Source organism: Psammomys obesus, unplaced genomic scaffold (genome assembly GCF_907164565.1).
Source record: "Psammomys obesus unplaced genomic scaffold, mPsaObe1.curated_primary_1811, whole genome shotgun sequence".
Lineage (NCBI taxonomy): Eukaryota > Metazoa > Chordata > Mammalia > Rodentia > Muridae > Psammomys > Psammomys obesus.
In genome coordinates this window covers 7041248-7063958 of record NW_026590405.1, presented here as the reverse complement: position 1 = coordinate 7063958, position 22711 = coordinate 7041248, and the positions used below count along the sequence as shown (strand labels likewise).

The following is a 22711-nucleotide window of genomic DNA, read 5'->3' as shown; positions in this document are numbered from 1 at the left end:
CCCCAGATCTGCAGCCCCCAGGTCTCCCCAGAGCTCCCCAGAGCTCCACAGATCTGCAGCCCCCAGGTCTCCCCAGAGCGACAGAGTCCCGACCGGGGCTACCCGCATCGCACCTCCCAAACCCCATGCTGATAAGCCCGCCTTTTCGCTCTGCTGGAGGATACAGTCTCGGATGGATTTCTGCTCGATCTGCTGCAGCTCCAGCTCCACCTGCTTTGAGTAGTGTCGAAGATCCACACCCTGGAGAAAGGACGAGAGAAGCTGGGAAGGAGCCACAGTGGACGGACACCAGGACAGACCCAGTGTGGGCTAGAGGGACACAGCAAGGTGACCAAAGACCAAGAGTAAGGAAGGGTAGGAGATCAGCATAGTGAGGGCCTCACCGTTCGGAGAGCTTCCTTCACTAACTCATCCTCCAGATTTGCCTGGATGTGAACTGGAAACAGAAGTCTGTCATTGAGGACCAGCACACCCCTTCTGCCCACACTGGGCACCCGCATCCCAGTCTCCCCTTTCAGCCAGCCCTATCCTCTCCCGTTACAGGAGCAGTCGCCCTGCACAGTCTGGCGTCCGGCTATTTCGGTTCTTCGTAGTACAGTCAACCACAGACCAGAAATATTACATGGAAAGTTCCAAAACGTGAACTTGTAAGTGCTAAAGCATGTGGCATCCTGAGAAACTGAGGGACCCCGGCCCTGGGTACGAATCGTCTCTGCTGGGTATGGCGTGTGTGGCAGCAGCTCACCAATCACTCGGGAGCTGTCTTAGTTGTCAGATTGGCTGGCTGCACCGTTATGTCCATAACGGCTTTTTAATTTTCACAATAGTCCCAGAGAGCAAAAAGTGGCTGATGGGGCGGTCATATTACAGTGTGTTGCTATAACCCCTCTACTCTACTCTTCATCTCTTACTGAGCTTCAATTAGAAGCTCAACCTTCTCAATTCATAAATTAAACTTTACACCTACATTTAAAAAAAACATGCAGGGGTTGGTCCGGGGGGGGGTGGTCATCTACTGGGGTCGCATTACGCATTCCTAAAGGATAAAGGGGGCTACTTTGGCCGCCACTTACCATCCACTTCATCCAGGATGAATTCATCAGAGGTAATATCCAACTCTCCCAGCTGCAGGGGCTCTTGGAGTCCAGAACCAGCCCCCTGAAAAGGGACAGATTAGTGAAGGTAGGATATAGAAGGAGACGCTGGAAACAAAATAAAACCGGATATCCTTAATCCTGCAAGTGAGGTAGGCGAGGGGTGCTTTTCCAAGAGGGCCTGAGTAAGTGGGTCAAAGCTTCTGAGGCACGCAAATCTACTTCTGTGGGCTACTGAGAAGAAAATACGTCACAGTATCAATAAATGGAGGCGCTGGAGGTGTCCAAATGAATTAAATTCAGACTCGCCTTTTACTTCAGGACCTCAGTGTCCGCTATCTCAGGTGTTCTACCATCACACCCTTACGGAGTTTCAGATGCTAAAATTGTCAGCTTACACAGTGCTTACTCGCGTGCCGGGTGCACCCTGACACACAACTCATTCAGCTAATCCTAACGACGACCTAATAACGCCTCCACTTTATAGGTGTGGGAAGCAACGGCACCGAAAACCCAACATAGCTGGGGCTGGAAGGGGGACCCAGGCAGTCAGGCTCCAGAGGCCACGATCTTAATCCTTTATACTATATTCTCTTTTCCACTAAAAACAATATTTTTTTCTAGCGTGAATAGGAAGCTGACAGTGTGAGCCTCGGCCACTCTGGTTCCTTCGACGGCTCAGTCAACCTTAATCGTAGCAGCAGGGCTCCGACCCTGTGTCTGAACCCAGCCTACGCCTTCCAGGGGAGAGGGACGGCCTGACGACTGTCTGCAGGACAACCAGCCCCGTGCTCTCACCAGCGGGCCCTCCTCCTCCTCCATATCTGAGGTCCCAGCCCGCAACACCAGCTCCCGGGCAGCAGCAGCCATGGTCTCCGCGGCTGCCATTCCCCCGCAGCCTCACTTCCGGCAGCTGTCAGTCTCTGAGTCCGTTTCCCGAAGCGAAACCACAAGTCCCAGAATGTCTTGTACGATGCAAAAAAAAACGTTCCCAGATATCTGAGCTAAAGTGACTGGCTCCAGTCTCCCCTGTTAGGCTTTGATTACTTCGGTCAAGTGCAAACGGGAAGATGGACGTCTCGAACACAGCCCCGCTCCGGAACCTTCGCTGCTCGCACGCACAGGAACCTTACGACCGCAAAGACGACCGAACCGGAAGTTACAGCCCCCCCTCCCCCGATCCAAACGTCTCGGTTCCACTCCTCTCTCAGGGAGGGGCGAGGAAAGAGAAGCCGTTTCCGGAAGCATTGCTCCTAGATAGGCCCGCCTCTTCCTCCCGGAAGGTATATAAGGACCATACGTCACTTCCGCTCTCTCTTCCACAGGAGGCCTTCACGCCGCCGCTTGTGCCGCCGCCATGGTAAGAACGGAGTCCGCCGAGATCCGACGACATCGGAGCCGGGGCAGGGAGCGTTTCCCGTCGGGGCTCACGGAGGGCCCTGTCCCGCGGGCCTGCAACTCTCCCTGACGCGATGGAGAGCGGCCCGGGAGGGCGCAAGCCAAGACGTGGAATTCCGGGGAGCAGGGGCCCGAGGAAGGGTCGCTCCCCGGACACACGAAGGTTGTCGGGAGCGTGTCTGTGTGTGGGCCCGTCCCGCCTCCGCTGCTCCGCGCACTTCGCGCCGCGGCCACTGTTCGCTCCTTGGCAAAGCGTGCGCTTTCCCGCGCTTGAGCGTTTGGCGGTGTGGTGAGCCCCGAGGAGCTGTGTGAGACCTTAGCGGAGGAGGGGCTCCTGCTCCCCGGGTCGCCCCCCTGCGCCTCAGAGACCTCCGTGGTCTGTGTCTGATAATCCCGTGTTCTCTCAGTCTTTAGTGATCCCCGAGAAGTTCCAGCACATTTTGCGAGTACTCAACACCAACATCGATGGGCGGCGGAAAATAGCCTTTGCCATCACTGCCATTAAGGTAAAAGCGCTGTCAGGGGCCAGAGAGTGCAAGAGACCCAAGTCCTGCTGGCTTGCAAAGGAGTAGCAACCAAACTCGCCTAACGTAGTAAAAGTCTGAAGATGATCCAATGTTAGACCAAAACCTTTTGCCCGGGGAAGCGAGGCATGGTCGTGCCCACCGTTGCTGAGGTTTTCCTAGAGGTCGGTTTGTGAGCTCGAGCCTATGGTGTTCTCTGCAGTCAGCAAGCCTTGGGTGGGCGCTATTACCATGCGAGTGCTAGCTAGGACTGCCGGGATGGGATGGTCTGGGGTGCCATTGCGGTGGCGTTTATTCTGGTTGAAATAGAAGCCAACACTTGGCTTTGACTCCGGTGTGAAGTCCCATCTGTGACTTCTCGCGCTTGCTGTATTTTAAGGGATTGTGCCCTTTGGGAAACAGTGACAGTGGAAGGTCGCTGGGGCGGGGAGGCGGGGGCAGAGTGGATGCAGGTCTGGGAGATTGAGAGGCCGGGGTGGGCTGCTGCTGGTACCACATGTGACCTGCCTTTTCAGGCGTGGGCTTCTTGCCGGTGTTCGTTGGGGACTGCAGTGTCTACAGAGCCTGGGTCCTGAGGGTTAAGAAACGAACCCTGTTGACTCAAGGGGTGGTGATGGGGGGGTGACTTCCAGGGGTGTGCTTGAGGTGTGGTGCAAACTGACCGAGAAAGGGTGAAGGACACTGGAGGTTCTGTGCCATGGCTCCTTGATTTCTGTGTTCTTTTTAATTCATTTTATTTTATGTGCATTAGTGTGAAGGTGTCAGATCCCTTGGAATTGATGATACAGACAGTTGTAAGGTGGCATATGGGTGCTGGGAATTGAACCCAGATCCATTTGGAAGAGTAGACAGTGCTCTTAACCACTGAGCCATCTCTGCAGCCTGATTTCTGTGTTGACTATTGGGAGGCATGTAGGAAGGGGGTGGACAGACATGCCAGCTGCCCTTAACCTGGAAGGCCACCGAGTACTGTCGGGGTCCCAGTTCCTCCAAATCTGGGTAAGTGCTAACAAGTCAGAAAGCAGTCTGGGTGTGGTGTCACGGTTTTATTGAAATGGGGTCTCGCTGTGTAGCCTAGGCTGTTGAACCACAGAGCTGTTCTACCACCACTACCAGCCTGCATTGCACACGCTCAGTGCTCTGAGCCGAGACAGCCAAGCGGCCTGTGAGAAGAACAAGCACAAAGTACCATTATGGGGCGGTTGTAGGAGTTGTGACTTCTTGGCTCAAGCCCAGGTGCTGGAAGAGCAGCGGTTTCTCCAGCTTCTACAACACTTTTTTCCACTTAATTCTGGCAGTCGGGTTGGGGGCAGAGTCACACCCCCTCTGGGGCCTAAATACTTGGCTTTGCTCGTCTGTTGGTGGGAACACTGCTGTGAGGGGGTCCGCAGGACCCACTTCATTATAGTCTTTGTATTTAGGGGCCACCCTGATCGCCTGTGGCCGATGGTCTCTGCAAGGGGAGGGTCAGGCACAAGGTCACTTGATGTGGGGACACTGCATCCAATGCAGTTTGCTATCACCTTCAGTTGGGCGTCACCATGCAAAAACTAAATGCTTAGAGCCAGAGGCTGGGCATTGAGGAAAGATACTTTTGTGGTGTTGAATCTGTTACTGGCCCGGTGTGTGTCCTCAACAACGTTCCTTTCTGATTGAAAGCCATGCTTGGTGTGTCTGGAAAAGTGATCTGGGAAGTTACGGGGTTCCCTAGAGCCGTCTATAGTGGTGGGATTGAGTAATACAGGATCTCACACAGGTAACTAACAGTCCTGTTGTCCTCCTGAGTGCTGGGATAACAGGTAATTACAGCCAGCCTATTTTCAGTAAAAGAAAACAAAGAGGTTTAGTGTCAGCCTCTACCTCTTCGCCTCAGGGTGTGGGGCGCAGATACGCCCATGTGGTGCTGAGGAAAGCAGACATTGACCTCACCAAGAGGGCTGGAGAGCTCACGGAAGACGAGGTGGAGCGGGTGATCACCATCATGCAGAACCCTCGGCAGTACAAGATTCCAGACTGGTTCTTGAACAGACAGAAGGATGTGAAGGATGGGAAGTACAGCCAGGTGTGTGTGTGGATAGGCCGGGTACAGGGGTGTCCCTTAAACCTGGGCACCGAGTCGGGAGGTAAGTGAGGCTGACGCCTGTCTCCAAATCCAGGTTCTGGCCAACGGTCTAGACAACAAGCTGCGTGAAGACCTGGAACGGCTCAAGAAGATTCGAGCCCACAGGGGCCTGCGCCACTTCTGGGGGTGAGTGGACGGGGCTCCGCCTGCCTGCTCACGCGTGGCCCAGGGCTTCCTGGCTCAGCCTTTGCTGGTTTGTAACCTGTGACTTGTCTTCCTCCTGCAGCCTTCGTGTCCGAGGTCAGCACACCAAGACCACCGGCCGCCGGGGCCGTACTGTGGGTGTGTCCAAGAAGAAATGAGTCTCTGGGCCTTTGCTGTTAATAAATAGTTTATAAACCTATGACCTCGGTCTCTGTCTTTCTTCTGGTGGTTACTAACTGGCTGGGTGTAGTGTCTTCCCCCACCGACTCAGTGTCACACTGAGTTGGGCTGGGAAGCAGCGCGGTCCTGCGACCAGCCATCCTGGTATTATCTACCCGCCAAGGGTTTTTTTGTGGGGAGGAGGGAGGCCAGCCTCAAACTCACCTGCCACTGCCTCCCCGGGTGCTGGGATGAAAGGCGGGCGCCACCACGCCCATCTTGTCTTCATGGTAACTGCCACTCAACTACCCTCTGGTGCAACTGCGTCTGGGCGGGAACAGCCAGCACTGTTTAGGCAGAGGTGGGGCCTCCAGGGGGAACGGCCAGGTTGCTACAGTGTCTCCCGGGGTTGGAGTGCAGAGCTGTTGTGAGGAGCGCTGCACGGCCAGATGGCACTCCGGTGAGCTCCTAGGCGCCGCCGCTCTGGGGGTCCTGCGTGGGAAAGGTGGTTCTGGTGAGAAGGGCTGGGCCAAGTGTCGGGTACGCGCTGCCGGTCGGCTTCCGGCCTACAGTGGCATGATGGGAAGGCGGTTGGGGAGGGGCGCGATGGAGCCGAGCTTGGCGTGCCGGCAGCTAGGGGAAGAAGGCAGCGGTCGCCGGTGCCTGCTGTGGACTGTGGCTGCATGGCGACTACACCTCGCGATGCGCCAGCCCCGCCCCACCCCCACTGCCCGGCACCGGCCATCACGTCTCTGCTGCGGCCGGTTAGGGCCGCTCTCCCACCTCCCAGCGCTCTAACAGCTCTGCCCACCCCACAGGACTCTGCGGCTCACCATGCCGCTCAGCCTCTTCCGGCGCCTCCTCCTGGCGGTCCTACTGCTGGTGATCATCTGGACCCTGTTTGGGCCCTCCGGCTTGGGGGAGGAACTGCTGAGCTTGTCCTTGGCATCCCTGCTGCCCGCCCCGGCCTCACCGGGCCCTCCCCTGGCCCTGCCCCGCCTCTTGATTTCCAACCCCGAGGCTTGTGGTGGTCCGGGACCCCCTCCCTTCCTGCTCATCCTAGTGTGCACGGCCCCGGAGCACGTGAACCAGAGGAACGCCATTCGGGGATCTTGGGGCGCTGTCCGTGAGGCCCGGGGGTTCAGGGTGCGGACCCTGTTCCTCCTGGGAGAACCTGTTGGACAGCACTTTGCCGACCTAGCCTCCGAGTCAGCAGCTCAGGAGGATATCTTGCAGGCCTCCTTCCAGGATTCCTACCGCAACCTCACCCTCAAGACCCTCAGTGGGCTGAACTGGGTGAACAAATACTGTCCCATGGCCCGCTACATCCTCAAGACCGACGATGACGTGTTTGTCAACGTCCCAGAGCTGGTGTCAGAGCTGATCCAGAGAGGGGGCCCTTCGGAGCACTGGCAAAAGGGGAAGGAGCCCCAGGAAGAGACCGCAGTTGTCCATGAGGCGCACAAAGGCCAGGCCGTGCCACTTCTGTATCTAGGCCGGGTGCACTGGATGGTGAGCCCCACTCGGACACCCGGGGCCCGGCACCACGTGTCAGAGGAGCTGTGGCCTGAGGCCTGGGGTCCCTACCCGCCCTACGCCTCTGGCACGGGCTATGTACTGTCCGCCTCCGCCGTGCAGCTCATCCTGAAGGGGGCCAGCCGGGCGCCCCTTCTACCTCTGGAGGATGTGTTTGTGGGGGTGAGTGCAAGGCGAGCAGGCCTTGCCCCCACACACTGTGTCAAGTTGGCTGGTGCTACCCACTACCCCCTGGATCAGTGCTGTTACGGCAAATTCCTGCTCACATCGCACATGGTGGATCCGTGGAAAATGCAGCAGATCTGGAAGCTGGTAGGCGGACTCGATGGGGAAAGGACTGAGCCCTTCTGCTCCTGGCTCCAGGGGTTCCTGGGTATCCTGAGGTGCCGGTTCATAGCCTGGCTCAACAGCTGACAGCCTGGGGTCATGGGAAGGGAGGCAACACTCCAGGGACCTTTGCCCAAAAACCGGTGCACAGGCTGCCCCTCCCTGCCGTGACCCATCTCCTCCCAGCAGACCCTCAAACTGCTACCAGGCAAGGGTAGATAGGAGCCTTGGGCCTGTCCACCAGGGACGAGCACAGGAGGGGCTGGGGAAAACTGTCCTCCACCAGCTGATAAGAGCCCAATAAACGTCTCCACCTCAACTGTAGCGTCTTCATCAGGGTGGCCACACCTGGAGAGCTCACAGGCTCCCGCACTGTGCCGCGGGAGACCACCTGAGGGCAGCCACTCTGGGGTAAAAGGCCCAGGCAACCGTGGGGTTGGGGGGACAGAGGCAGGGCAGTGAGCGGAGTCTAGAACAGCCACACACAGGGGAAGAACAGATCTACAGGATGATCCAGACAAGTCAAAACCCTTAATACCCAGCGCCGCCCAAGGAGCTGGCTGCTGGCACCCAGCTGAGACACAACTGGGATCCTTGTGTTTCATTTATTTACACTGCGTGTGTGTTGCACGCCGCCCTGAGTGTGCATTAGTCTTTGTATACACAGAAAGGGTAAAAGACAACTTCTGTGTTTCCCCTGCTGCCTGGACTGAACTCAGGTTTGACATCTCAAGCGCCTTTGCCCACTGAGCCATGGCCCCTGGGTCATCTTGGAGAGTGCTGTCAGCTCATCGTACAAATCTATCCAGTGCAGATGGACGGGCTCTAGCAGGCTTGGCCAGTTCTTGCTGCTGCTGCTGCTGCTGCTCAAGGCTCTGCCGGACTTTATCCTGGGGAGAAGGTGGGGAGGAAGCACAGGGCACAGTGAGCAGAGGCTGGCTGACAGAAGGCTGGAGGGTGCAGCCTGACAGCCCACGCTTACACACCCTGTGCTCCTGGTCCATGACTTTCTTCTTCCTCTTTACCAGGCTCGCTGTGGAGCTTCTGCCCTTCTGCTTTGCCTTGGGTTGGAAGGCAGCCTTGGCATCAGGGTCATAGCCCTGACAAGGGACAGGAGGGAAGTCAACAGCAGTCCTAGTGAGCTGACAGCTCCTACCTACATTTTGAGCTGCACTTCAAAATGAGGTGGGGCACAGAGTTGAGGACTGGATGCTCAGGCAGGAGTGAGGAAGGCCAGGCAGTAAGACAGGGGTGAGGAGGACCAGGCAGTAAGGCAGGGGTGAGGAGGACTAGGCAGTAAGGGCAGGAGTGAGGAGGACCGGGCAGTAAGGCAGCTCCATACCAGTCTCTCTATCCGCTCCTTCTTTTGCTGCTCCAGAGTGATCACATCTACCTTTGCCAGGGCTCGGGGGTCCAAACAGATGAGCTCTGCAGGTACCTGCAAGTATCACAGGACAGGAATAAGTAAGGAGCCACAAGGAGGTGACACGAGAAAGGGACGGAAGCCGGGAGGTTCAAGCCCCAGCAGAGCTCACCTTTTCTAGTAGAGCCTTCACCTCCCATTCCTGGCGCTGCTTCCGGCTCCTGTACGGGTTGTTCTCCAAACCATCAAAGTTGGGCTCAGCAGCCCCTGAGGGAGACGGGAGAGAGGAACGTGGAGCTGAGTATAGTCCTGCCACTCTGGACTGAGCAGGCCTACTGCCCCTCCCCAGCTGTCTCTAACCCATGCACACTTATGATCATGTCATGTTCTCTGGCCCACTCACCGGGGACCAGCATGCTGGTGATTCCTCCACTGTGCCCCACCCCCAACACATCTTCAAAGGGGCAGAACTGGAGTCCATGCACGTGGCCTGATAATCGGTGGGTGAGGTAAGGCTGCTCCAGGGAGGGTGGGCTGGCCTTGCCCTGGCCTGTCCATATGTTGACCACATCACCCATTCCTGCAACTAACAGGCCCCGCTGGGAAAAGGCCAGATGCCCTGCTCCCTGGGGCAAGGTCCGGGCACTCAGGGGCTGGAATGTCCCTCGCAAATCAAAGATCTTCAGCTGGTGGTCCAGACCAGAGGTGGCCATGTACCTGTGTGGGGAAATGGACCAATCAGTCTCCAGTGGGGACTGACTGGAGCCTGTGGCAAAGTCCCAAGTGTGTAATCTGGACGTGATGGAAAGAGTGACTCTCTCTACACTAAACGCTGCACCCCACACACCTCACTGCTTCCATTTATTTGTTGCTTCTCATCTGTCTGTTCTGAGAGTCTCACTATGGCGTCCTAAACTCCAGAGCAACCTGACTCTTCTTCCAAAAACTGAGATTGAGGGTGTACACCCATTTGTTTTCAAGGCCAGGGAGATCTGGGTGAGGGAACATCAAGTCAGACCTGTTTCTTTGGGGGTTTGTTGTGGTTTGGCGGGAGCACTGAAGTCAGGACCGCATGCCTACTGGACCGCTGCGCTAGCCACCCCTTTCTCCTGCCCACCGCTATCTAGTGCCTGCCCCCAAGTCACAGATCTGCAGAACACATGTCCTTCTGTCCCTAAGCATGTGTTCTACCTCAGATAGGCAGCAGGGCCAGGCAAAGGGTCCAAGCACCTAGAGATTAGGGAGGCCTTCCCTGGCAAGAGAGCCCAGGCTGTGGTAGCAGACCAGCTATGGACAGACATGACAGCAGAAGTCTGTCTTCAGGGTTGCTGGGAATAAGAGCAAAAGAACTATGCGGGTGTCCTGAAGTCTGCCCCACAGCTCATTAGCCCAGCATCTCTTTGCCGGTGATGTGATGTGTGAAGACCATGTTTCCTAAGAAGACACTCCTAGAAAGTAGCACACAGACAGCACAGAGCTACCCCATGTTGAACCAAATTCCCTACGGTAAGCTGCTTTCTTCAGAGGCTGAGAGGGAGTTAACGGTGATAACATGCGACTATGGGATCCGGCAGTTAAGTTCCAGTCCGTTAGCCCCACTGCGTGCGGAAGCATCTTATAGGAAGCATTTCAGTCTCCAGGAGCTAAGTCAATGCAATCCTAGTGCAGGCTTCCAGAAAGCCTTGGGGAAGAGATGGCTTCACCTGTCACCTGAGAACCAGGGCTAAGCAGGATCCAGTTCACGACTACGGTGCTGACCAGGTAATGAAGCCCTGGGCTGGACAGTTGGGGGCCCAGGCAGGGTGAGCTACATTCAGCCCTAGTGGCCACTAAAGGCACAAGGCTTCAGACAGGCTTTCCTGCTCTCCAGAGCCAAGCTGGCGTAGATGGGAGAAGGTAGAAGCAAAGCACTTGTCCACAAGGACAATGATGGCAGCCAGAGTGATCTCAGCATTTTGAAAGCTTCTACAAGTTGGTAACTTTGGGCTTTTCCTTCTTCTACCTTCTTGTTTACTGATTTTTCTAGGTTAAATTTCTATGTTAAATCCCTGATCATCCGTGTAAGACGGTGTAAGTGGTTTGTGGGAAATTCCTCTGAGAACAGCATCATGCAGGTCAGGGGAGACAGCACAGGCTCCCAGAGGTACAAGGAAAGGCAAGCAGGACTTCAAGGGTAGTCACAAGCTGGATCAAAAGTGATACTACCACTACCACGGTGGGGAGATGTCAGTGCACACCTTTAATCCCAGCATTGGAGGCAGAGGCAGGTGAATCTTTATGAATTCAAGGTCAGCGTGATCTGCAGAGTGAGTTCTAGGACAGCTAGAGACAGTTGAGTGACCAACAACCACCAAATTTTGAACCTTCATCTTCCTGCTTCAGCCTCCCGGGTGCTGGGCTTAAAGGGTGTGTTGAGCTGTAGCAGTCTGTTTAAAACTCTACTTTATTTGGGGTGTTTAGGCCTCCTCCTCCCTTCTCCCCACCCCAACCTTAAGTAGGAGAGACAGAAGGTTAGTGAGGCTGTTGGGGTAAAGGTTACCCGGCTGTTTAGGGTCAAGGGGTTCTATTAGGGCTGTGTACCATCTCCATCATCCACAGACACAGCCAGGGGCCTCCTTCACACTGCTGGGCCCTGAAGCGTCTCTCAGTCTGTCTGCTCCAAACCGCTACACTGTTATAAGCCGTGCACCAACAGCACCAACAGCGATGCCACAGAGCACTGCACCTTCTTTCTCAGCTCTCAGTGTATACCCTCAGAGTCCTAGACCACGGTCCTCTCCCGGCAGCACAGGGCAGGCCGTCACCAGCAAAAGCCTCGCTCCACATGCGACAGTCAACAGGTGTGGACAAACTATGTCTGAACTAAAATCCCACACCTGGGATTAAAACAAAAGCTTACTTACATACATACAAAGAAACCAAAACTTCCATTACACTGAGCCCTGATCCTTCTGGCTATTCTTACTTCAGGCCTACCAGCCACATCGTCTCAGCTTGTTGCTGATATAAAAGCTCTCTGTGCAGGGTCAAGTTGACCAAAAGCTATGTTTATGTTCAGCAGAACCTGGGGCCTTGCTACTCCCAGAAATTCCCCAAGCATAAGAGCAGCTGGCCCTAACTAGAAACTCCACTTGGGACCAATCAAATTAAAGGATCTACAACTGATTTGTCTAGTTAGCAAAAATAACTAAACTCAGAGGTGGCTGCCCTGTTCCACTGTCCCCAGCTCCCCATGTGAGCTAAGTGTGGTTTTTGCCTTTGTAAGCTAACTGAGAAACACACAATGTCACAGTCTGGTTCCCGAGTCCACTGTGTCCCTGAAAATGGTCAGTCTTGGGGTGCTGCCTTCAATAAATCATCCATATCCAACTGAGATGGTGTCTGAGTGGTTTGTGTGCTTCCTCTGGACGCTAACAGGGTGCTGCTCAGGCTGATTCTTGAAGAACTTGGGAACTGTGTGGTTCAAACTGTAAAAGGAAGGCACTGTGGCAGACTGCGTATCCCATAATCCAAACACTGAGGAGGCTGAGGCAGGAGGCTTACTACATGTTCCAGGCCAGTTTGAATTACAAAGTGAGACAACTCCCCAACTGCACACATAAACTGCGTGGACATGGAGGAAGGGTGAGTTTGGAATGTCAGCTTGCGCAGAATCTGGGCAGTTCCTAGTAAGGATACACTGTGTCATTCTCAAAGAGGCCAGTTCAGATGTAGCCGGATGGGAGCCTGCTGTCCCTGAGGGAATACCAACATTCAGATGTAGCTGGATGGGAGTCTGCTGTCCCTGAGGGAATATCAACATTCCCCATGCCTAGTCTGACAGGTGTGTTCTTCAGTTCCTGCCATCCATCACTCACAGGGCATCTTTGCCAGGTCAGGCTCTGAGCTGAACTAAGGACATTAGCTCGAATCCCTGAATCTATATAATGTGGCTACAGAGTTGAGTTCAGGTTGGGCAAATATTTGAGAAAAGGAACGGGAAACAAGGCACTTTAGGAGGAAAGTGACACACCAAGTGACAGACCCACCACAAAGTAACAAATTACCAAGTGCACCAATGGGAAGTGCTCCTGGAAGTGACATGACATGCACCAAGCTAGCCCCACGATGCTCTGAGGACCAGGAAACTGGCACACAGAGGCTACATGACACAGCCACTTTACACAGCTGGCCAGTGGCAAGATGAGGACACACGCAGCCGTCTGTGTTCCTCAGAGGTGGCTGCCGCCCACCTCTTTCTGCCCAGCCCTGCCCAACACCGCATCACCAAACCAGTGACTTACGTGCCTGTAGACTCCACTGCCACAGCCCGCACCCCACCGCGGTGGCAGAGAATCTTTGCCAGTGGCTCCTTCACACCTGGACTCCATAAGGACACAGTGCCTGGAAGTGAGGGAAGAACCCGGATCACTAATGCAAGCCTGACCCAGGTCTCCTGTTGCTGTTTTCAGCCTAAGGTTACTAAATGGAGGAAAGATGGGACTCAAGATGAAGACGGAGAGAACCTCCAAGGACGAGTGGCTGGGGTGTGGCTCAGGGGAGCCCTGGTCTCTTACGCTCAAGGCCCTGCGTTCAGTCCCCAGCAGCACATGGACTAATGCACTTGAAGAGGGCCAGAGAAGCCCAAGAGGAACAGGACAGCAGCCAGCATACACTTGTGGTATCTGCCATGTGGGAAGCTGAGACAGGACAGCTGCTGGAGTCGCAAGTCTGACATGGGTACCAGACCGTCTCAAAAAGAAAAAAAGGAAAAGCCAGAACTGACCGTTGCTGTGTCCAAGATGGATAACAGCATTGTAGGGGTTCTGAGTCATGACACCGAGGCGTCCAGCCCGCGCGTTCAGAGCTGTCACAATCTTCCCCACTGACACATCCAGGTAGGTCAGAAACCCTGTCTCTGACTGAGAGAAAACAACATGTCCAGCTGTCCAGGACAAAGGTCCTCCCGAGCACTGCCACGGGGCCCTCTGCAACTCACGGCAGTGGCCAGGAGGAAATGGAAGGGGAGAAACTCAAGCCGAGTGACTCGGTCACAGCGGCGGATGCAGTGGAGCTCAATGCCCTGGTTGTCGTAGATGTAAAGCCAACGGTTCTGAGCGACGGCGAGCAGAGCCTCAGAATGGAGAAAGCTGCACAGAAAGGACACGAGTTTCACGGGAGACAGGCCCACAGGGCATCATCCGGTTGGGAACGGGCAGGCCCACCCCATCGACCCAAACAGGAAACACTGACTGGATGTCCCGCACTGCCTCCATGACGTTGATCTCGCACATGAGCTTCTTTGTCACCCAGTCGAGGGCAGCCACGTGACCCCGACGGCCTCCTAAAGCCAGGTGTCTGTCGGAGGTGAAGCAAAGGCCGAGCGTTAATGCAGGGAGCATGCTGACCCTGACTGGAATGATTCAGGAGCCCCATCCCAGGCCCTCGACAGACGAGAGGGCCAGCAGCAGCCAGACTGGCTGCATAGCTGAGGAGGGCACAGCTCCAGGAGCTGAGGAAACACAGCCAAACTTAGTTCAGAGTCACCAAACGGGCTAGACAGATGGCTCCGTCAGAACCGTGCTTGTGTAAGGACTTAATGGCCTGAGCCTGGGTCCCTGGCACACATGGAACCCCAGGGCCAGGGAGGCCGAGGCAGGCGGGTCTTGCTGGACACCAGTTCAGGGAGGAGCCTGCTCGGAAACACGGACTGGAGAGAAGGCTCCCCCGTGAAGAGCACTTGCCGCTCTTGTGGGAAGCCTGGGTTCGGCTCCCAGCAACCACATGTCTACTCACAGCCATTGGTAACTCCAATGCCTGGGGATCCAGCACCCTCTTCCGGCTTCCCTGGGCACCAGGCTCACGTGATGCTCAGACATACGTGCAGGCAAAACACTTGTGCACATAAAATACTAAACAAAAACTTAGAAACGTTAAAAGGTAAAAGTGTAGGTTCAGCACAGAGGCTCAGTGGCTAAAAGTACTTGCTTACAAGCCTGGTGACCTGAGTTTGAACTCCAGAACCCACATAACAGCAGAGAGAGAAAATGACTCCACTCAGTTGATCCTTGAGTGAACCCCCCACACACACAGTGTCATGGGCATGCGCCAACACGCTAAGCAGGATGCCACACTGACCTCTGGTAATCATGTGCACACACACCCAGGTACAGAGATGTCAACACACGAAGGAACACACACACACACACACACACACAAGTCACTGGAAGTGGAGGGGCTGACGGGAGGTGTAGCTCAGTAGTCATGCGTGTACTTTGCGGGCACAGACAAGGTCATGGGTTCCTTCTCTAGCTTCCTACAGCTCCTGCTGTGATGATCCCTCTACCACAACAGACTACCTCCCAGGAACTATGGACCAAAATTCACCCTTCTTCCTCAGAAAGGGGGCGGGGGACTATGGAAGTGGGGCAATGCAGAGAGACAGAGCAGAGCTAGGAACGCACACACATAGCAACCTGTGTCCTGCGCATGCCTATGACCCCTGCCTGGAGGGAAAGGAAGACAGGATGATCACAGAGGGTTTGCTGGCTTCCAGGTTAAAAAAGCACAAGCCCCAGTTCTCACCTGGCCTCCAGCTGTGCACACAAACAAGTAAATACATAAGAAGTCCTTTTTTTTCTTGAGACAGGGTTTCTCTGTGTAGCCCTGGCTGTCCTGGACTCAACTTGTAGACCAGGCTGGCCTGGAATTCACGGAGATCCACCTGACTCTGCCTCCCAAATACTGAGATCACAGGCGTGTGCTAAGACAAGTCCTTTTTTAAGAGAAGAGAGCCACTGGAACGCAGCAGCCTTACCTCCCGGTTCGAGAGTAGTTCAGTCTGTAGGGTCCAAACTGCCTCAGATTCAGGTCAAAGTGCTGAGAAAGGGTGGAAGATGATCATGAAAGAATGAACTCGCCCAAGTGGCCTCCCGGGCCCCTCTTCCTCCTCAGGCTCACCTTGGCAGCACTTGCAATGTCCACGGCCTCCACAATGTCTGTCTGCAGTATTTTTGCTGTGTCTTCCCCATCTTCTCCTTCCAGAAACCTGAAAGGCAGTCAGGACGATGGTGTTGCGCTGCCAGCATGGAGTAAAAATGCAAAAACAACGTCCCAGAAAGATGGCAGGGAAAGCCCAGGTCGGGGTCCGCTCACCCAGGGTCCTCAGGAAGCAGCAGCTCAGCGCGGGCAGCTCTCACGCTCGCCTCTTCCTCCTGCGCTTCAGCCTTCTCAAGTTTGCTTCGGGTTTTAGGCTTCGGATGTGGGAGCTATGACATCGCCGGCAGGGTTGGCAGAGCCGGAGTGCGTTGGCGGGGTCCGAGGGGGAGCCACCACCCACCACCTCATCCGTGCACTCTGCCTTCTGCAGTCCCTCCCACAGCCCCGCTGGCCCTCACCTTTCCGGACTTGTCAATGCGACAGAACTTCCGGGCCACCTCCACGGGGGCGGGGGCGGATCCTGGGAACGGGTCCTGGGCCTGGAGCGGCGCAGGGAGGCAAGAGGCAGATTCCGATCGTCCGGGTTCCCGGCACTCTCCACTGCGCGGGGCGCCCTGCGCTGGCCCCCGTCAACCCCGGCTCAACCCGGGCTCACCCCCGACAGGGTCCTCCGCGGCTTCTTCCGGTCGGAGGCGTTCCTCGCGATCTGGGGCTTCTTGGAGGACCGAGCCGCCCTGGCGAGGTGCACGCTCCTGGACCTCTGGGGTCGCGGCTCCCGCGTCCTCGCCTTCTTCCCAGGCGGCCCCGGGGAGGCACCGGCAGCGGGCGGGGCGCTCTCCTCCTCCCAGTAGCGCCGCGGTTTCTAGGGACACAGGAGAGGGCCTCGCACTCGCAGTCCCAGCCCGAGCCCAGCGGCCGCCGCCTCCCACCAGAGCCGCTACCTTCCTCTTGGCCTGAGGTTTGTTTTTCCCGGGCGGGACGCCCCTAACCGACTTTGGGGCTGTCTCCATCTCGATGACCAAACCACAATCCACGTGTGGAACTCCCTTCCGGCGGTCCCACGGCCCTCTAGGAAACTTCCGGTCGTCCCGCGGCCTTCGTCCAATCAGCGCTGTACGGGGCTCTGAAGCCTCTGGCGCCATCTTGACTGAGGGCACGGTTCTCTGAGCCGGGTAGGCTCGCCCAAGGGGCAGCTTCGGACCAAGTGATGATTATAAGTTAAGTCTGGGCCCCAAATCTCGGTAACGACGAGTCTTATTTTCCAGAATCTCACACACAGGTCAGAACTACACGTCCCGGCGTGTGTCGATGCAGCTTCCGGCGCCGTCTTTTTCCCAGCATGCCTTGTTTACTTCCGGGTTCGTTGATACACAGGGTAGAACGTGAAGAGGTTGGGGTTTGGCTTGGAGGACTTGGGCGGGTGGTCTTCTCGCTCTCTGGGTCCTAGGGAGTGGCTGTTCCGGACGAGGACAGGCCGCGGTGCCTGGACGAGCCGCCGGTAGAAAGTGCTGCCCTTCGGCAGGGCCAGAAAGGGGAGCTCAGGCGCCCTCCAGCGCGACACCCAGCGAGCCCGCCCGGGAGGCTTTCACCTTCACCATGGCTGAGCTGATCCAAAAGAAGCTGCAGGGAGAAGTGGAGAAATACCAACAGCTGCAGAAGGGTGAGGGAGCGGAGTTGCTGTGGCCCTGCCCCTCCACTGCAACTCGAGCACACCGTGGGGAGGCGTCGCGCCCCCTCGGGGGCCCCGTGTGCAGCCAGCTGCCCCTTGCCTTACTATCCTCGCTCTCTTCCCCACAGCCAGTCTCGGGATTGAGCGGGGCTTGGCCCGTTTGATGTTTCTAATCCTGTGTTTCCTCTCGCCACTCCAGACTTGAGTAAGTCCATGTCCGGGAGGCAGAAGCTTGAGGCACAGCTAACGGAAAATAATATCGTGAAGGAGGTGAGGCTGGGACGCTGGGGGCAGAGAGGGGCTCTAGTGGGCACAGTTCTCTCACACACCACCCCATCCCCTCTTCAGGAACTGGCCTTGCTGGATGGCTCCAACGTGGTGTTTAAGCTTCTGGGACCGGTACTTGTCAGGCAGGAGCTGGGAGAGGCTCGGGCCACGGTGGGGAAGAGGCTGGACTATATCACAGCGGAAATGTAAGTGCTGCAGCTGCCGTCTGCAGTGCGCAGGTGTTGAGCCCGTGCTGGGTAGTTCTCCAAAGCAAGCCCCTGCTCATCCATTTCCCAAGCCCTCTTTTCATTGCCTCTTCCCTGGGTCAAGGTCAGCACGAAGTTCTGGCCGGCCTGGAACTCGCTCTGTAGACCAGGCTGGCCTCAGTCATAGATGTGCCTGCCTCTGCCTCCCAAGGGATGGGATCACAGGCGAGTCCCACCACTTGCGGCCATTCTTCTTGGATTACATTTGGTGGGGGCACATAGAGGACAGCCTGTGGAACTCTGAGATCAGCTGTTGGGCTTGCAGGACAGCAGCCCTACCCACTGGTCCCTCTCACCAGCCTTTCCTGCCCTTAGGGCCCTCCCCGAAGTTCTTTCCCACACACCTCAAATTTTCCACCAGTCTCCCTCTGTCCCGAACCAGTGAACCCCCACTGATTTCTCCTTTCCGCTTGTCTCCCCTTTCCCTCCTCAGCAAGCGCTATGAATCGCAGCTTCGGGACCTTGAGCGGCAGTCAGAGCAACAGAGGGAAACCCTTGCTCAGCTGCAGCAGGAGTTCCAGCGGGCCCAGGCAGCAAAGGCAGGGGCTCCTGGGAAGGCCTGACCCCATGGGAGGGGGAGGGGAGGGGAGGGAGGGATGAGGCTAACCCTGAGCCAATAAAATGTATACAAAACCAACCCTACTTCCTAGTCAGTGTTTCCTCACATTGTTTCCATTTCCCTTTCCTGGCCCTTCCTAGTACTTGACACCTCTGAGATCCTTGTAACTGGAATCTCTCTGTGGCAGTATTCTGGTGTTTTGTTTTGTTTTCCTGTTGCTGAGAACTGGACTCAGGGTGTTGCCTATAGGCCTACACTTTTGAAACTGAAGTCTGAGCTGCCTCAAGTTGTTTCTTGCCTGCACATACAACCCTTTAGCTTCGGTCATGTTGGTCGGCATTACCCTGGGACACAGGGTAGACGATGCAGCATGTTGCTGTAGAATTCCGCTCTCCAAACTGAGCCCAGGATATGATGTCACTCACCATGAGTGTTGTCCCTAGATCCTTAGCTTGTTTTCACCTCTGTCTTCTTAGAATGGGTTTGAATGTAACTTTTAACTGACTTTTAACTGAAATTCCTTCCAGAACACCCACAAACTTGTTCTTTCTTTGTCTTAAGTTATTTCTTTTGAGTCTGCCTTGAGGTAAGTCCACAGTAATCACTGTAATTCAGGGGCCCCTGATTCTCAGGGTCTTTGACAAGAGAAACAAGAGTCTATAAAGGCGTCAGGAGTGAAGGGGTCACAGGGTTACCTTTGACCCGTATCCTGCTCTCAGATGCAAGGGGCACACAGGGCCTGGCGTGTCCCACCAAGCAGGTCACCTCTGAGCTATACCAGGCATCTTGTGGGAGGAGAATCACTGCCCTCATTGTGTGCCTCCTGCTTCCAACACTCCGCAGTCCCAGCACCCAGGCCTGTGCACTGAAGGAGGGCAGCACAACTCAGGCAGTGTTTTGGTTTATTATCTTAGTGTTGTCACCGTGACAAGAACCCCCAGATCTGGACAAGGGGCTCCCGACAGAACGTCTTGTCACTGGCCTCTGCCTGGGCTCCAAGCCTCTAGGCCTTTCCTTGGCCTGTCACAGGCTAGCATGTGGCTGGAGCTAGCACTGTTCCCAGCACAAACCTGTGCCACGTTCCCAGATGCGGAAGTGAGATGCAGGTATCCAACTTGGGTATAATCACCAGTCCCACGGGGCTGGCTTTCGCAGTGGTTTGGTAAACAAGTGACTTCACTGTCCCAGGGTGGCTGGCCTGTTCAGGGTTTCTGGTCTGATGTGACCGCAGTGATGGCTGCTCACACCTGGTATAAGTGCTATGACTTCTGTAAACTGATGGGGCTTCATCCTCAGAACAGTGCCCGTGCAATCTTCCTCCCTGTGGCCTTGATCCTGGGAAAGGAGCCCCCTCCTCCCTCACTTGGGGGAGTTCCCGAGGCAGAGGGGCCGCTGTGGGAGCCTGGTGTGGCAGCAGAGGGCCTTCTGCGCTGCCGCAGGAGGAAATCATGAGATGCGCCGTCCATGGCATAGAAGACATTAGCTGAGTGTGGGATGGTGAGCTCTGTGGGTTCAGAGGTGGGTGTCAAGCGTTCATTCCTCCCACAAGCGCCAGGCATAAGGGCGCTCCCTCCAGGCTGCTCACCTCGCTCCCCAGGGAGCAGCTGGACCAGCTCAAACTCTGAAGCCACAGCAGAATCACGATTGTTTTTCTTAAGGACGCGGCTAATGACACTTGGAGCCTTGTCCTGGCTTGTCACCTTACAGAAAGAGACCAAAAGAACTATGAATAAGCCAGACAGTGCTAACATATGCCTTTTATCCCAGCACGTAGGAGGCAGAGGCAGGCAGATCTCTGAGTTTGAGGCCAGCCTGGTCTACAGAGTAAGTTCCAGGACAGCCAGAGCTACAAAGAAAAACCTTGTCTCGGGGGGGGGGGGGGGGGGAAAAAAAAATGATGGCCTGTTTCCCATCCTTCTGACTCGGCCAAAAAGGTCACCTGTGTCCAATGCTTTAAAATAAACAAGAAACCCAATATAGCAGCTGCAGTGCCCCATAAGGCAGCCCACATGGTGCCCAGTGCCACCAGGCTGCTTCCCTGAGCGAAAACTGTTGGCTCTGAAAGTGTAATACAGCTCCCGACAACTCAGGGTGCGGCCTGCAAATGCAGTTACCATTGCCACAAACAACTGCTCTGAGCCTGCAGAAGCTGCAAGTGAGTCAGTCCTCTGACTGCACAAACCCAAGACGACACTGCTGTCTACTAAGGTAAGGTCCTTCCCGCCCTGCCCCGCCCCAGGCTCCCTCACCAAGATGCTCTTGTAGACGCTGCCATCTTCCCCCAGCTCCATCTGGACTCGGATAATTCGGCAATCAGAGGACCCTGGCCCAGGCGACCCTCCCCCATAGCCAGGACTCTTAGAGGGCCCCTCTCCTGTGGCCCCACTCAGTGGAGAGCCACAGGAGGCTGAGCGGCGGTGACCTCGAGAAGGCCTGGGGGAGGAGGCTGGAGGAGAGAGGTGGCCGGGGTCAGCAGGACTGCGCAGAGAGGAGCTGCTTTCCAGGGCAGAGTCCAGAGATGAGACAGACGGCCACTTCATGTGCTAGGGGCAAACGGGAGGTCATGAAGGGAGGGAGCAAAAGGGAGAAGTCGCCGTGTGCTCAGAGGCCTGACCAGACTCACCTGGGCAAGCCGAGTCAGCAGAGGAGCAGGAGCTGCAGGCACCTCATCTCCCCCAACACTGGGCCGGTCCCAGGACACAAGAGGGGTGGGGCCTCCGACAGAGCCCAGAACTCTGTAGAGGCAGGGGATTAGACAGCGACAGGGACAGTGGCAAGTCCCCATGAGACCAGCTCCCAGCCAGCAATAGTGCCCTCACTCTGTCCACTGTGAGATGACCAGTGTTGGCCGAAGCATCCTTGGAGCAGGGGAGTCACTGGTGCCAGGCGGCTCCACTTCACAGGACACTCGGTGACTGGACAGGATGGCCATGGGCAGAGGTCAGGACCTGCCACCAACACACACAAACACACACCCACCCCCAAGCCAGAATCCTAGAACCCAACCACCCAGCCGGTCACCTCTGAGCTTCGGTTAATGGTTGGAGGCCCCGGAGCCATTGTTGGATATCAGGGTCGGGTCGGAGGTCATAGCCACGGCATTCGTTCTGGAGGCGCAGCAGCTCCGAAAGGACAGCAAACTCCTAGGAAGGAGCCCTCAAGCTGCAGGAGCCAAACCCCAGGGCCCCTGGCTTTGCCTCCCTCTTCCCCTTCCTGCAGCACAGACAGGGAAAGCCAACCTCCAGCCCCATAGTCCTCTCACCTTCCTCCGCTTGTCAAAATTGATGTAGCCGTTCTGCAGGGCGGTGGGAACGGGAGGAAAGTGTGTGTTGGGTGCCAGTAAGAACCCCTCCCCCAAGCAGCACAAGCCACTCAGGGCCCGGCATTCCTCTCTCCTCTCCACTCTCATCTCATCTCAGACCCAAACTCTTGCTCTTCATTTGATCCTTGTTTATTTTCGAGACGGGGTCTCACTGTGTAGCCTGGGCTGGCCTAGAACTCACCATGTAGATCAGGCTAGCTTTCAAGTCATACAGCTACACCTGCCTCTACATCCTAAGTATAATACAGTGTACCTGTGTGCTAGGGTTAAAGGCATGTGCCACTATGCTGGGCAAAATAAATCTTAAGAAACAAATAGACCTGGAGGCAGAGACAGGCGGATCTCTGAGTTTGAGGCCAGCCTGGTCTACAGAGTGAGTCCAGGACAGCCACGGCTACTATACAGAGAAACCCTGTCTCAAAAATCCAAAACAAAAAACACAAATAGAGAAACAGTGTAGAGCAGGCTGGCCTCTAAGTCAGAGAGAGCAGCTGCTCCTGCATCCTGAGCACAATGCTGGGTTCCAGGGATACCCAGCAACACCTGGCACTTTAAACTGTTGTCTAAGGCAGAGAGCACCATGCTTCAAGATGAGGAAATGGGGCTCACGGTGGAACAAGGGACTTTCGGGAAACCTCAGCGTTTTGTTTTGTTGGCAGCGCTGGGGATGGAACCCAGGATTTTGAACATGGTAGGGAGAACCTCACACCACCACCAGCTACTCAGGATTTGTATATTTGGTAAACTGTATCTGCCCATGTTTCAAGAACGCTCTAAGCACTTGACATATAGCTCTGATACGCATATACAGGCTCACGTACACACATGCAGTCGGACATACACTAAAGTAGAGATTCAGCTACTTGCCTTGGTAGCAGGCCCTGGCTCCAGAGACTGCACCCCACTTCCTCTGCCTGCAGCCTTTCTGTGGAGGGCGTCTGCCTGACCCTGAGGGGCTCTTGTCAAGCCATCCAGGGCAGACCACACACACACACACACACACACACACACACACACACACACACACCACCTACCTCCAACTC

General features: G+C 55.8%; 6 protein-coding genes across 7 annotated transcripts in view; 3 read left to right on the top strand and 3 right to left on the bottom strand.

The window, feature by feature from the left end:
• Positions 1–2211, bottom strand: part of Vps52 (VPS52 subunit of GARP complex) — a 9273-nt gene extending 7062 nt beyond the window's left edge. Inside the window, exons 1-4 of the mRNA XM_055607191.1 lie at positions 1893–2211; positions 1074–1158; positions 384–436; positions 165–240 (exon numbers count right to left, since the gene is read on the bottom strand). Coding sequence (XP_055463166.1) covers positions 165–240; positions 384–436; positions 1074–1158; positions 1893–1982 — 304 coding nt within the window. The 5' untranslated portion in view covers positions 1983–2211. The remainder of the gene's footprint in view (positions 1–164; positions 241–383; positions 437–1073; positions 1159–1892) is intronic.
• Positions 2212–2391: 180 nt separating this feature from the next.
• Positions 2392–5481, top strand: Rps18 (ribosomal protein S18). Its single transcript, XM_055606955.1, has 5 exons — positions 2392–2454; positions 2900–2998; positions 4890–5078; positions 5173–5264; positions 5365–5481. The coding sequence occupies exons 1-5, from the start codon at positions 2452–2454 to the stop codon at positions 5438–5440; spliced, it is 459 nt and encodes a 152-aa protein (XP_055462930.1). The 5' UTR covers positions 2392–2451; the 3' UTR covers positions 5441–5481.
• A 195-nt stretch (positions 5482–5676) lies between these two features.
• Positions 5677–7623, top strand: B3galt4 (beta-1,3-galactosyltransferase 4). Its single transcript, XM_055606954.1, has 2 exons — positions 5677–5901; positions 6260–7623. Exons 1-2 carry the CDS (start codon positions 5891–5893, stop codon positions 7389–7391), a joined length of 1143 nt encoding a protein of 380 aa, XP_055462929.1. The 5' UTR covers positions 5677–5890; the 3' UTR covers positions 7392–7623.
• Positions 7624–7895: 272 nt separating this feature from the next.
• Positions 7896–16659, bottom strand: Wdr46 (WD repeat domain 46). Its single transcript, XM_055606953.1, has 15 exons — positions 16527–16659; positions 16241–16447; positions 16044–16124; positions 15802–15914; positions 15607–15694; positions 15464–15525; positions 13900–14004; positions 13646–13796; positions 13433–13568; positions 12951–13050; positions 9071–9384; positions 8840–8934; positions 8647–8742; positions 8291–8404; positions 7896–8194 (listed from the first exon to the last, which is right to left on the bottom strand). Exons 1-15 carry the CDS (start codon positions 16593–16595, stop codon positions 8093–8095), a joined length of 1833 nt encoding a protein of 610 aa, XP_055462928.1. The 5' UTR covers positions 16596–16659; the 3' UTR covers positions 7896–8092.
• On the top strand, positions 16644–18417 carry Pfdn6 (prefoldin subunit 6). The gene is made up of 4 exons (XM_055606956.1): positions 16644–17245; positions 17454–17524; positions 17603–17727; positions 18221–18417. The coding sequence occupies exons 1-4, from the start codon at positions 17182–17184 to the stop codon at positions 18348–18350; spliced, it is 390 nt and encodes a 129-aa protein (XP_055462931.1). The 5' UTR covers positions 16644–17181; the 3' UTR covers positions 18351–18417.
• An 814-nt stretch (positions 18418–19231) lies between these two features.
• The window catches only part of Rgl2 (ral guanine nucleotide dissociation stimulator like 2), a 7620-nt gene continuing 4140 nt past the window's right edge, over positions 19232–22711 (bottom strand). For both annotated transcript variants that reach the window (XM_055607096.1, XM_055607095.1), the window contains 7 exons: positions 21609–21641; positions 21368–21489; positions 21166–21261; positions 20970–21081; positions 20596–20889; positions 19932–20046; positions 19232–19850 (listed from right to left, as the gene is read on the bottom strand). In XM_055607096.1, the coding sequence (XP_055463071.1) occupies positions 19639–19850; positions 19932–20046; positions 20596–20889; positions 20970–21081; positions 21166–21261; positions 21368–21489; positions 21609–21641 (984 nt within the window). In that variant the 3' untranslated portion in view covers positions 19232–19638. The remainder of the gene's footprint in view (positions 19851–19931; positions 20047–20595; positions 20890–20969; positions 21082–21165; positions 21262–21367; positions 21490–21608; positions 21642–22711) is intronic.

Coding starts and splice junctions, on each gene's coding strand:
- Rps18 (XM_055606955.1), top strand. Junction 2,999..4,889: donor TTGCCATCACTGCCATTAAG/GTAAAAGCGCTG, acceptor TCTTCGCCTCAG/GGTGTGGGGCGCAGATACGC. Junction 5,079..5,172: donor AGGATGGGAAGTACAGCCAG/GTGTGTGTGTGG, acceptor CTCCAAATCCAG/GTTCTGGCCAACGGTCTAGA.
- Wdr46 (XM_055606953.1), bottom strand. CDS start 16,595: ATGGAGACAGCCCCAAAGTCGGTTAGGGGCGTCCCGCCCGGGAAAAAC. Junction 14,005..15,463: donor AACTACTCTCGAACCGGGAG/GTAAGGCTGCTG, acceptor CACCTCCGACAG/ACACCTGGCTTTAGGAGGCC. Junction 8,195..8,290: donor TCATGGACCAGGAGCACAGG/GTGTGTAAGCGT, acceptor CCTTCTCCCCAG/GATAAAGTCCGGCAGAGCCT.
- Pfdn6 (XM_055606956.1), top strand. CDS start 17,182: ATGGCTGAGCTGATCCAAAAGAAGCTGCAGGGAGAAGTGGAGAAATAC. Junction 17,246..17,453: donor ATACCAACAGCTGCAGAAGG/GTGAGGGAGCGG, acceptor TCGCCACTCCAG/ACTTGAGTAAGTCCATGTCC. Junction 17,728..18,220: donor GACTATATCACAGCGGAAAT/GTAAGTGCTGCA, acceptor TTCCCTCCTCAG/CAAGCGCTATGAATCGCAGC.